This window comes from Quercus suber, unplaced genomic scaffold, assembly GCF_002906115.3.
Source record: "Quercus suber isolate HL8 unplaced genomic scaffold, Cork oak 2.0 scaffold_4, whole genome shotgun sequence".
NCBI lineage: Eukaryota > Viridiplantae > Streptophyta > Magnoliopsida > Fagales > Fagaceae > Quercus > Quercus suber.
The window spans coordinates 1,093,394-1,104,939 of record NW_027069470.1 but is presented as its reverse complement, the minus strand read 5'-3'; the positions used below and the strand labels follow the sequence as shown (position 1 = coordinate 1,104,939).

The window sequence follows — 11,546 nt, the reverse complement described above, 5'->3', positions numbered from 1 at the left end:
TTAAACTACAAAAACTTACAATTTAAACAATTTATTGATAACATAACTATTGGTCTTTAATTTTTTAGAAATTTTGCAAGCATAAAGGACTTGAAAAGAATATGTAATCTAATGATGGATTTGTCAAAATTTACCTTCAATAAAAAATATATTAAGTAAGGTTGTAGCCTAAGGTTACAATCAATTTTGTAGCTAAATTTTGTCATTTTTAAAATAGGCATTTTGGATTCAAATTTCCCTTTCATTGTAACTATCGAATTATGTTTAAAAAAATTACACAATAATGATCATTTAAATAACTGTGAACAATTTCTTATAAACTAGGTTAGGAGAAAAGTTACATCCACATGCCCTTGTCCAAATAAAAAAAAATTCTTACAGAGAAATCATAAGTTATCGTTCTCTCTAGATCCCACATTTTAGAAAGGAAGCTTTTTTACGCGGAGTTAAGTTTAAGTCTAGTACACAAAACACTAAGTCAACACATGATATTTTAAAACACATATCTACTCCAATAAAAGAGAGCATTTGAGATAAAGCCAAGTCCCTTCATAATACTACCTCTACCTATCTCAACTTAAATAAAATAATCATTTGAAATATATATACATTTTTTTCTCACAAAGTGTGTGAATGCGCATTATAAACTAAGTGATTATAGGACCACAAATGATTCTATAATTTTTTATTACAATTTTAATATAATAAACTACGAGTGTGTTTTCTATATTATTTTTACATAGATTCCCAATTTATTTTTATTTTTTATCAATTATACTTTATCGCATTATAATTATAATAAAAAAGTCGCGTAATTTTTTTTAGCACTTTTTTTTTCTACGAAATATTAAAATGTGAGACCCAAAATCATAGGGTCTTTAGGGTCCTGTCGGCTTGTCCTAACGGCGCACTGCCGCAATAAACGCTGTTAAAAAGTGGGCAAAGGAAGAAAGAGAGAGTTGACGAATAATTAGGTAGAGCAACGTGTCAAGCTCTAAAAGGTGGACCTATTTGGAGTTATTATGAATCTGACACGTCTTTGTTTTCTATACACACAAGTGTCAGGCTGGCAACGTGTTAGCCTTTCCTTTTATTAATCAAAATTAAATAATACCTTAATTAAATAAAATATTAATACTTTCACTCTCAATTAAAAGGTTGGCATATTTTAAATGATTAAATAATCTCAATTAATTTAATTAAATTAATAATTAATTGGGTTTTGTTAACTAGCACTGCACTACATTTACCTAGGTGGCTCATCACTAAATTAAATAATAATAATTATTATTTTTCTCTCAAAAGGTGAATATAAAGGGTCTTCTTCTTATCTTGAAATGTGGATGGGACAAATAAATGTAATAATTAATATATTTTTACTAACTTTTGAATGATTCAACTAGTCCATAGTGTTTTGTTAGATTGGTTTAAAAAGTTAAAAAATAAAATTTTAAAACATGGAGGCTCAATTCTCTAGGTAAAATAATAATAATAATAATAATAATAATAATGCTAAACTTTGAGATCAATCAACTTATGATTAACTTGGAAGAGTTCAGTCAAGTGTGGAACTTCAAATTATCAAAAAAGAAAAAGAAAAAGAAAAAGTCAAGTGTGGTTTAGTGGTACTAGTTGGTCTTCTCCATTGTTATATTCATAACCCCACCCTTAATTTATTGTAAGCTAGAAAAAACTATGAAAGCTGAAGGATTATTCTAATGCTTAAAGAAAAGTAATGTTAAAATGGTCCTTAAAGCTATTTGTAAAGTTCACTTTGTATAAAGAGATTTGTATGATATGAGTGAAAAAGATTACTTTGAACTTGTACATTTTATCGTGGATAAGGTTGTGGGGCCATAGTCCTTTTTCTCTTGCCCACCAAAAAAAAAAAAAATGATTGATGGGTTCTTAGGTCATAACAAAAACAAAATCAAGAATAAGCCTTCAAAAAAGAAAAACTTAAATAAAAATTGATGTGAAAATTTGAGCAAGTTTAATCATAATTAGCTATTAATGTCATACTAATTATGAGTATTCAGTACAAGCTTCTATATTATAATAAGCTATATCATAAGGCAAGTTGTGCACATTCATAGACCAACCAAATGACCAGGTGGAGATCCTTACGACAATGCACTGTCGGCTCTCATTTCCATTTTTTTTTTCCAACTATTCACTTAGGTGTTGTTTTCTTATTTGTGTGAATAGAATCAGAACTCAATTTCCAATGTAAATAGAATCCAACTTAGCTTCCAATGACCCTACTCTATAAAATCAGAACTCAATCTTCTGTCTTATCTCGCACTTCATTAGATTAACATTCCATAATTCCATCTTAAGGTTTCACCTTGGAGAACTAAATAAGGACATAAAATGAATATAAATTTTGTGTTAGAGTGTTGTGTTTAACTTTGATATACTTTTATTTTTAATCATTTGATAATTTCAACGAGAGAGGGGGTTTGAATCTCGATATGTCTCTGTTAGAAATACCATAAAGTATCAACTAGTTGAACTACAAAACTATTAACTTATACTTGATATACTTTTAATTTTGAAGGAATACTATCAAAATTTTGTAAAGATAACCTCATTTGCGAATGTCAAAACTAATATATATATATATATATATATGTATCAAGGATCGCTTAAGTCACAATACCTTAAGGCTCTATTTGTCTTAAGTATTTGTTAATGGATATCTCCTATCACCAATTATTTTCCTTATCCCCCCCCCCCCCCCCAAAGATTATTAATTGCACAATTGACACTTTATAAGTTTCATTAATAAAAAATTTGCAATTAAGGTTTACACAAGTATTTGTTATAAATCTTCCTCAAAAAAAAGAAAAAAGTATTTGTTATAAATGCCCCTTAAATCCATATAAATTTATACTATTCTCTCTCTCTTTCTCTAGAGTCAAGTGCTTCTGTGATTTAGGATGGTGGTGGAGTCAATTAAGTCTTTTGATTTGGGGTGATGGTGGTGAAGTCGACTATGGTAAAGTCAACGGTGGCTATAATTTGGGCTGATGGTGGATTTTGCATGCACTCCTGAGCTAAATAAGAATATGAAAGGATAGGGTTTTGCATTGTGGTTGAGAGGGTATTTTAAGTTTTGTGTAATGATTGCGTTTTTTAAAAGGTTTGTTTCACATGCGTATTTTTTTTATAAATCCAATTTTCAATAAAGTGTATTGGGTAAATCATTTTTAATGAATGCCTTTAGGCACTTATTAACAGAACTCTTTATTTTTTACTTAAACTATTAGCTTATTTTTTACTTTAACACATATACACATATCTTTATTTTGTTATCTTTTCTAGGTAAACCTTATTTTAAAAATAAAATTATCTAAATACACTCAAATTAAGTCTAAAGTTTGTATTAAAAAATTTTTTTGAAGTTTTAACTTACAAAATCCTAGGACCTAATATGAAATAAGGAATAAACTATAAACGTAAATTAAAACCTCATACTTATGAACTCTTTCAATTTGAACGATATATTGATCTCCGTTATTTATTTTTGCTATCCTAGGTAGCCATGGAGCAAAATAAAAATTGAAATCATTAATAAAATTTTGTATTTCACATAAATAGCTAGTTTTGATTTTTAGGCAACCACTCTCACTCTAAATTAAACTTTCTCTATCTAAATGGAGCTTCTCTTTGTATCATGTTTGTTCATAACTATCAAATGTTAGGTGAACACAAAAATTAAATAGAACTTTCTGAGTCTAATTATTGCCTAGATTAACATAAATAGATACACATTTCAAATTGAACCAATTTTACAAATATGGACTTTAATTGAAAAAATTAAAAAACTTGGACACAATATGAAAGATTATACAAATTATGGGCCCTTTTATATAATAAAAATAAAAACAAAAATTGTAAGTCCTTTTTTGTCAACTTCAAGTTTCAAAATTTTTTTTCTTAGTCATTTACTTTTTTGACAATTTTGTTTTCTTCCTAATCGGAGACAGAGAGAGAGACCATTGCGTAAACTTTGAGAAATGAAAAAAACCTTAAAATTCTTCTTCTTTGAAAAACCTTAAACTTTTACTTCTCAAAAAAGAAAAAAAAAAACACCTTAACTCTATTAACACTCTTTTTACTTTTATTATTTTCCATGTGATTTATTTACACTCTCTCTCTCTCTATTTCTCTCTCTCTTTGTCACCTTCCACTGTCTCTCTTTAAGGTTGCAGACAAAGAAAGAGAGAGAGATAGAGAAACTCAGTCTGTGATGAGCTTCTTCTACTTCTGAAAACCAAGAAGACATCTTGGGGTTGGATCCTCTGCTTCACACCCCCACAAGTAAGCTCTTATCCAAACAATTTCCCTTCCATATCTCTTAGAATTCTCCATCACTTTCCTCAACTTTGATTCAAGAATTCTAACAGAACATGTTATCATGGCTGCTTTACTTGTAGTACCTTTGTTAAAGTCAGTTCTTTTTTCTTTTGGGTCCTAAAGCTTTTAAGCCATACTTGGTTGTTGAGGAAAAGAAAAAAAAAAGAATTTTTTTTTTTTTTTGAGTTTTTCATGGTTGGAACTGAAAAGGGTGGTCCAAATTCCCTTTTTTTTTTTGGTAAAAAGATATATCTTTCTTTTATTTTTGTGAGGGATGTAACAGAATTTGGAGTAAAAAGAGAAAAATAGAGATACCCAGAAGAAAATTTCAGCTTAATTAAAGCTAATTAGTTGTTTTTGGCTCAGTAGAGTGCAGTAGGTTCTTGAATTTTGAAAGGTTTATTTCTTTTTCCATCATTTGCTCAATTTCCAAGCATGAACCTTAGGTTTAGTTATCTCTTCAAGCTCTGAAATTCAGTAAATGGTTTTTGCTATTGATTAATGGTTGGATTTAGTATTATCCTTTTTGTTATGATGTTTTTCTTCATTCTACATAGCATGCATGTTGCTTTTTGCTTATATATATAGAGACAGAGAGACTCCAAAATTCACCCTGTATTCTTTTGGTTTGGTATGGTTTGGTAGAATTGAACTTTATTATTATTATTTTTTTATGTTATGAATTTTTTTTTTTTAAATTTTTAATTTTTTAAGGTTGAAGGAGGAAGTTGTGAATGATGCCAGCAAAGCTCGGAAATGAAGACAGGCGGTTAGAAAATTGTGGGCCGACTGCGTTGCAGTCCACTGTTTACAATCCTTGGTGGTCTGGAGTGGGGAGCAATGGGTCCTTAGGTGAGAGTGGTTCAAAATCTTCTTCAATGGAACACCTAAATGGTTCTGTGAAGAATGGAGTGATACAGTTGAAAGCAAACGGTCAGTTGGATGGTGGAGCTAATTTTAATAAAGAAACACAAGTCACCGTAGCGTCGCAATCTGGTAGGTATCTTTGAGCTGTCACCACTTTAGTGAATAATAGTCTTGTGGAGATTTGCTTTAAATCATAAATAAGAATAAATGTATTTACTTGCTATTGGGTGTAACAAAGTATATGATGATTGAATTTGAGAAACTGTTTCCCTTTCCCTATATCTATATGATTGGTGGTTGCAATCTTTGTTTCATCATACATTTTTATTTATATATTTTTCCCAGACAAAATTTGTAATTTAATAGAAACAAGTGTTTACTGTAGAGAGAAGAAGAGAAGTTTAGCTCTACGTGGGAATGCCTCTTTTAGGAAGGAGAAGGAAAAAAAAAAAAAAAAAAAAAAAAAAAAAAAAAAAAAAAAAAAAAGAAAGTATCTTGTTCTCATGGATTTGTGATGAGTATCTTCATGGCAACTTGTATTTTATTTTAGATTTGCCCAAATGAAAATTTATGGAAGTTTAGTTGGTTGACTCCTGAGAATTTTGAAAATCTCACTAAGATGGATTTTTATGTAGAGAAACTCGAAAACATATACCTGATGTGATCTGGATAGATGAAAGTTGCTGGTCCTAATTTGTTAACTATACACATACATGTATATGTAGGCATAGAATTGTTGTTCTTGAATTGAAATTGTGATGGATTGAAATCTTGTTCCCCGGTATATATGGGCATGTACTTCTTTTTTCTTCCCCCCTCCTATTTTTCTCAGTTGGTGCAATGTGAAACTGACTGGCAGACAAGCAGACCAAGAAATTGTAAATCCTGTTTAGGTGCGTAAGCTTTTGGAGTATCTGCAAGAGGTGCAAATGCAGATCATTTTTGAACAAAACAATCAATTCTTGATCATGATTGTATTGCCAATTTCACCCTGTTGCCGTCACTGCCACCTTTTTCTATGGCAGCATATTTATTTATTTTTGGAGCACAAGGCTCCAAGGCTCCAAGGCTCCAAGGCTAAGCATTTAAGGGTCTTCCAATGTGCAAACAGAGTGTTTCTGTCTTACTGTAAAATTCAAGCAGCTCTCTTCTATCCTTTGCTGATTATTTGATCCGTTATATTTCCTCTCCTTGCAACTCAACAATGATTCTGCTAGGAACATGTGTTGACCTACCCCACCAGATCTTCCAAAACAGGGAAACAATATTGCTATAATTGAACATATAAATTTTAAAAATGCAGTAATCAAATATTACCAAAATGTGCATGGGATATTTATATTTTAAAATCTGATACCTTAATTTCTTTATATATATATATATATATATATTTGTTTTTTAACCTTGCTATTTCTGATTTGGATTAATGTCATCTTCTTCTTAGAGTTGTGACATAACATGTTGCACCATATGATCGTGCATGCATATTCACTCACACACACAGAAACTATCATATTAATATTTGGGTTTATTTCTTATTACAGATGGGAATATTGGGCAAGAGCACCAACATGTTAACCATGTTCCATCCTCAACTCCTAAAATGGGTGAACACCTGGATCCAAACTCCAACATGGAACTTGTTGGTCACTCAATTGTAAGACCTGTTCAGCTTTCTCTCTCTCAGACTTCATAGACACGCATATTTTGGCGTTTGATCAATGAATCTGAGACTTTCCATTGGTTGGTTTTAAGATGAAAAAAAAAAGATTATAAGTTTTTCCCCTTATTCTCTGTTACTTGTGCAGGTATTGACACCATATATGTATTCAGATCCACATTATGGCGGAATGTTGGCTCCTTATGGGCATCAAGCTATGGTATGCAATCTGTAGTCTAGAAGGACAGTAATAGTAATGTTTTCGATGGAACATGCCTTTTCTAACGAAACCTAGAACATGCCTTACCTTATTCCTCAAAGAGGGACCTCTTCACTACCCTGTTTAGAATGCACTTGTGCACATATATGTGCATACATTGAATGTACTAATTCCCTGGATATATATATATATATATATATATTTTTTTTTTTTAACCTTGCTATTTCTGATTTGGATTAATGTCATCTTCTTCTTAGAGTTGTGACATAACATGTTGCACCATATGATCGTGCATGCATATTCACTCACACACACACAAACTATCATATTAATATTTGGGTTTATTTCTTATTACAGATGGGAATATTGGGCAAGAGCACCAACATGTTAACCATGTACCATCCTCAACTCCTAAAATGGGTGAACACCTGGATCCAAACTCCAACATGGAACTTGTTGGTCACTCAATTGTAAGACCTGTTCAGCTTTCTCTCTCTCAGACTTCATAGACACGCACATTTTGGCGTTTGATCAATGAATCTGAGACTTTCCATTGGTTGGTTTTAAGATGAAAAAAAAAGATTATAAGTTTTTCCCCTTATTCTCTGTTACTTGTGCAGGTATTGACACCATATATGTATTCAGATCCACATTATGGTGGAATGTTGGCTCCTTATGGGCATCAAGCTATGGTATGCAATCTGTATTCTAGAAGGACAGTAATAGTAATGTTTTCGATGGAACATGCCTTTTCTAACGAAACCTAGAACATGCCTTACCTTATTCCTCAAAGAGGGACCTCTTCACTACCCTGTTTAGAATGCACTTGTGCACATATATGTGCATACATTGAATGTACTAATTCCCTGGATATATCTTTGAAGAACAGCATTTAGTTCAGATCAAAAGAAAGTACTAGAAGTTCAAGCAAACTGATGTGGTCACCATTGCTTTGCTTCACTCCAAAGAAAATTGACAAATCATACTATTAGGTTTAAGATTCTTTTGATGAAATATTATGTACCAGTGCATTCTTCATATGTTTTTGTAATAAACTCATTTTCCATGTTTAGTCACTGTAGTGTTGTAATTATTTCTAATCAAATGTATTGGGATGTGACGATCTTCTGACAGTACTGGTATGATGCCAGATACCTGCCCAATTATATGGAATGCATCAGGCTAGAATGCCTTTACCTCTTGAAATGGAAGAGGAACCTGTCTTCGTAAATGCAAAGCAATATCATGGTATTCTGAGACGAAGACAGTCACGTGCTAAGGCTGAGCTTCAGAAGAAAGCAATAAAAGTTCGAAAGGTAAAATATATATTTGTTTACTTTTTCTCTGGACTGAGCTACAATTTGGGATGATAAAAAAATAGAAGGCATAATATTCATAAGTCATCATAGAGGAAAAACATGCATTGAAGGGTGATGCAACTTTCATTGTGTATCTTTGCTTTCAGCTTAAGTTGTTCATTCTTGGCAAGTTTCCTTGTAGGTTTTGTAGCTTAATGTTTCCTTCTTGTAGATGCAAACTAAAATTTCTTGTGTGTGTGTGTGTTTTTTCTGGCATGTGTTTCTTCCTCTTTGTACACCAGATTTACTTAATATCGTGCTTCATTCATTTACTAGGTATTAACAATTGTGGTATGGGAGATAAGGCAAAATGTTCGTAGGAGAATGACAAATAGGACAATTGCACCTTATTCGATTGATTTGTGTTTTAATTCAAGTTCTTTCTCATTAGATTGTCAGTCTTCATATTTTCTTTTGTATGAATTTTGACTGGGATTCAAAAGAGGGTTGATCTTAGTATCCGACCATTCCCTATCCTGGCACTGTTTTCTACTCATGACTTTTTGTTCTGGGCCGGGTGGGGGGAGGGTGGTGTTATCTTCCTACTTTATGATACTGAAGTTGCATTGTTTATGATTGGATTACGGTCTCAAGATTACACAAATAACAACGCACTTGACGAGTGTTCTAAAGACATAAAAGAAACCTGTAATCCTGTGGGCAGTATGAAACTAATAATGTTGGCAGCCGGACCTTAACAGTATCACAGTTTTGAAGGGAATTATTTAGGGAGTTCTAGCTTGTTGCTGCCTTGTCTATTACCCTGATTAGTGTATATTTGGAGAGCTAGTATGAAAGTTCTTTTCTTTATGCAAAAACAAGTAGTTCCATTTCCAGTTGTTTTCCATGAGTATACCTCTGAAATATAGACATGCGCTGAAGTAAAAATGAAGAAAGTTGTCTATATTTAAGGCATCTAATAATATTTATTGTGAGTCAAATGTGGGCCACTAGATCTTGGCAGGTGATAAAGCCATAAGGAGGTGGGATATGGTTGAGTATCTCTTAGGTTGAAGTAGTGTCTACGCTTGGAAGAGAAAAAAAAAAAGGTAGTGGGGGAGGGGATTCATAATTTCATACTAAAGATGGGAAGAAAGACATGACGGATGGGGAAGAGGACTTATACAAACTCGCTATGAGAGGAGAGGGGTAAAATCATGTGGTAGTTTATTTTCAGATTTTCCCTCTTTTGGCACTATCAGGGTATCTGAAGTTAGAAACTTTTACAAATATAGAAATGTTTTTATGAAGTTAAGAGATTAAGAAATTTGAAAACAAGAAAAGCTATAGGACCAAGATGGTATTCTGATTGAGGCAAGGATGTATTTTGGGTGTCATGGATTTTTTAGTTGTTTTTATTTATTTGTATATTCTTTATTGTATTTGTGTTTCTTGCGTGCTTTTCCAATCTGTCAGCCCCACCCCTTCAGCGCATTTCTTATTCTTTGATAAGTTCTGTTTGTTCCTTACATTTTTAGAATGTCCAGAAGGATTCTTGATATTCTATACTGTTTCATGTCCCAGCCATATCTTCATGAGTCTCGACACCTGCATGCTATGAGGAGGGCAAGAGGTTGTGGGGGGCGCTTTCTTAATACAAAGAAGCTTGATAATGATGCCAATCCTACTTCAGAAAAGGGCATGAATATGGGTGCCAACTCTTCAGTGCAACCAACCAGTAAATCTGGCTCTGAATACTTGCCCAACAATGGCAATGGGAAATTGGATTCCTCACATAATAAGCAAGAAGGATCACGGTCAATGATTCACAATATGCATAAAGCACACAACTTGTCCAATGGGAACAGCAATGGCCATGGTCTTTCATCAACATACCATTCACTGTTTAGTGATGACAAGGAAGGAGGCTACATGGGTCAGCAGAGGGAGAGCATGCATATGAATGGGATTGCACGTGGGGCACTCCCCATTAAATGAAGTTCACCGAAGGTGAGAAGCCTCTGGAATTTGCTTAAGCAGTTAAATACTAATGAGTTTTTGACATTCAATGCAATAGTTTACTTGGGTTTCTTTTTCTTATGAGAGCTTCTTTCCTGCAGGTGAACCTGAAGGCATTTGCCCCATCTAGGTTGAGTAGAAACCTTTCATGTATTGTGTTTCTCAGGCAATTCATTCTTGGCTTTACAAAAAAGGTTACTTGTCTTTGTAAGGGTGAAATGAGCAAGAGAGAGATGTGTTGTAGTGCTGCTGTTACTGTTCTGCATTTAATGCATTTCCTTCCATTCACCAGTAGTGTAAAAAGGGAAGAGAGTTCTTAACTTATCAAGTAGGAAATAGTAATCAATATGTAAAAGTTTAACAATCTAGATAAGAAGGCTTCAGAAATGTGAAGACTTATTTGTGTAAGACAAAGGCTTTGCTTCTTCTATCCTAATTGTTAAAATGTTGACAATGTTAAGATTTGGTCTCTCTCTCTCTCTCTCTCTTCAGGTTTGTTGCATCTCCATTGAAATGTTTGATTGTATTGATATGAGGGGTGTTTGACTGTATGTCTGCACTTCCTTGCATGGCATTGCATTGCATTAGGCAAAGCACACACAAAAGATGCATTCTACCAACCTATTAGTTAAATGGAACTCTGATTTGTCTTTGGTTCATTCTCCTGTATTGTCCTTGTTCTCTAATGACATAGCACCCCATGTTGGGATTCTGGCATTGTCATTTGCTGTAGTCAATAGGTGCTTAATCTGGATTATGGGTCATATAAGAGGCTCTAGTCTGCATTATTATCAAATTATTCTCGTTGGTTTGATATTGCCCTTGATATGATTTGTATGAAGTTGTGGTGGAATACTTTGTACCATATTAGTGATGCTGAGCATCTAAGTTTGCTAATTGTAAAATGTTGTTCTACAGCTTTTGTGACAGGTTGTTTAATGGCCTTTTTGCAACTAGTTAGCTGTTCAGTCTTTTGTAACAACATAGCTCTTTTATAACCAGTTTTAGGCTATTAATTTGTTAATTGCTAGCCAATTAAAAAAGGAATTAGCATGGGCCAATCAAATGAAAGCAGTCAAAGCTGGTGTAATATAAAAGCTTTGTCATTATTTGATAAAAC

General features: G+C 32.9%; 1 protein-coding gene across 2 annotated transcripts; it reads left to right on the top strand.

Annotated features, from left to right (window-relative positions):
- Positions 1–4,124: 4,124 nt before the first annotated feature.
- LOC112038769 (nuclear transcription factor Y subunit A-1) lies at positions 4,125–10,886 on the top strand. 2 transcript variants are annotated; one of them, XM_024071616.2, is made up of 7 exons: positions 4,125–4,326; positions 5,077–5,358; positions 7,467–7,579; positions 7,730–7,801; positions 8,261–8,425; positions 9,992–10,417; positions 10,528–10,886. In XM_024071616.2, the coding sequence occupies exons 2-6, from the start codon at positions 5,097–5,099 to the stop codon at positions 10,403–10,405; spliced, it is 1,026 nt and encodes a 341-aa protein (XP_023927384.1). In that variant the 5' UTR covers positions 4,125–4,326; positions 5,077–5,096; the 3' UTR covers positions 10,406–10,417; positions 10,528–10,886. The 2 variants fall into 2 exon arrangements, with proteins under 2 accessions (XP_023927384.1, XP_065626783.1); XM_065770711.1 differs by lacking the exons at positions 7,467–7,579; positions 7,730–7,801 and adding exons at positions 6,774–6,886; positions 7,038–7,109 and having other exon boundaries at positions 4,127–4,326.
- The last annotated feature ends 660 nt before the right edge of the window (positions 10,887–11,546 follow it).

Excerpts from the sequence above, each read along its gene's own strand:
- LOC112038769 (XM_024071616.2), top strand. The coding sequence starts at position 5,097 with ATGATGCCAGCAAAGCTCGGAAATGAAGACAGGCGGTTAGAAAATTGT. Across the intron at positions 7,580-7,729 it reads AACTTGTTGGTCACTCAATT|GTATTGACACCATATATGTA; the intron begins GTAAGACCTGTT and ends TTACTTGTGCAG. Across the intron at positions 8,426-9,991 it reads AAGCAATAAAAGTTCGAAAG|CCATATCTTCATGAGTCTCG; the intron begins GTAAAATATATA and ends TTCATGTCCCAG.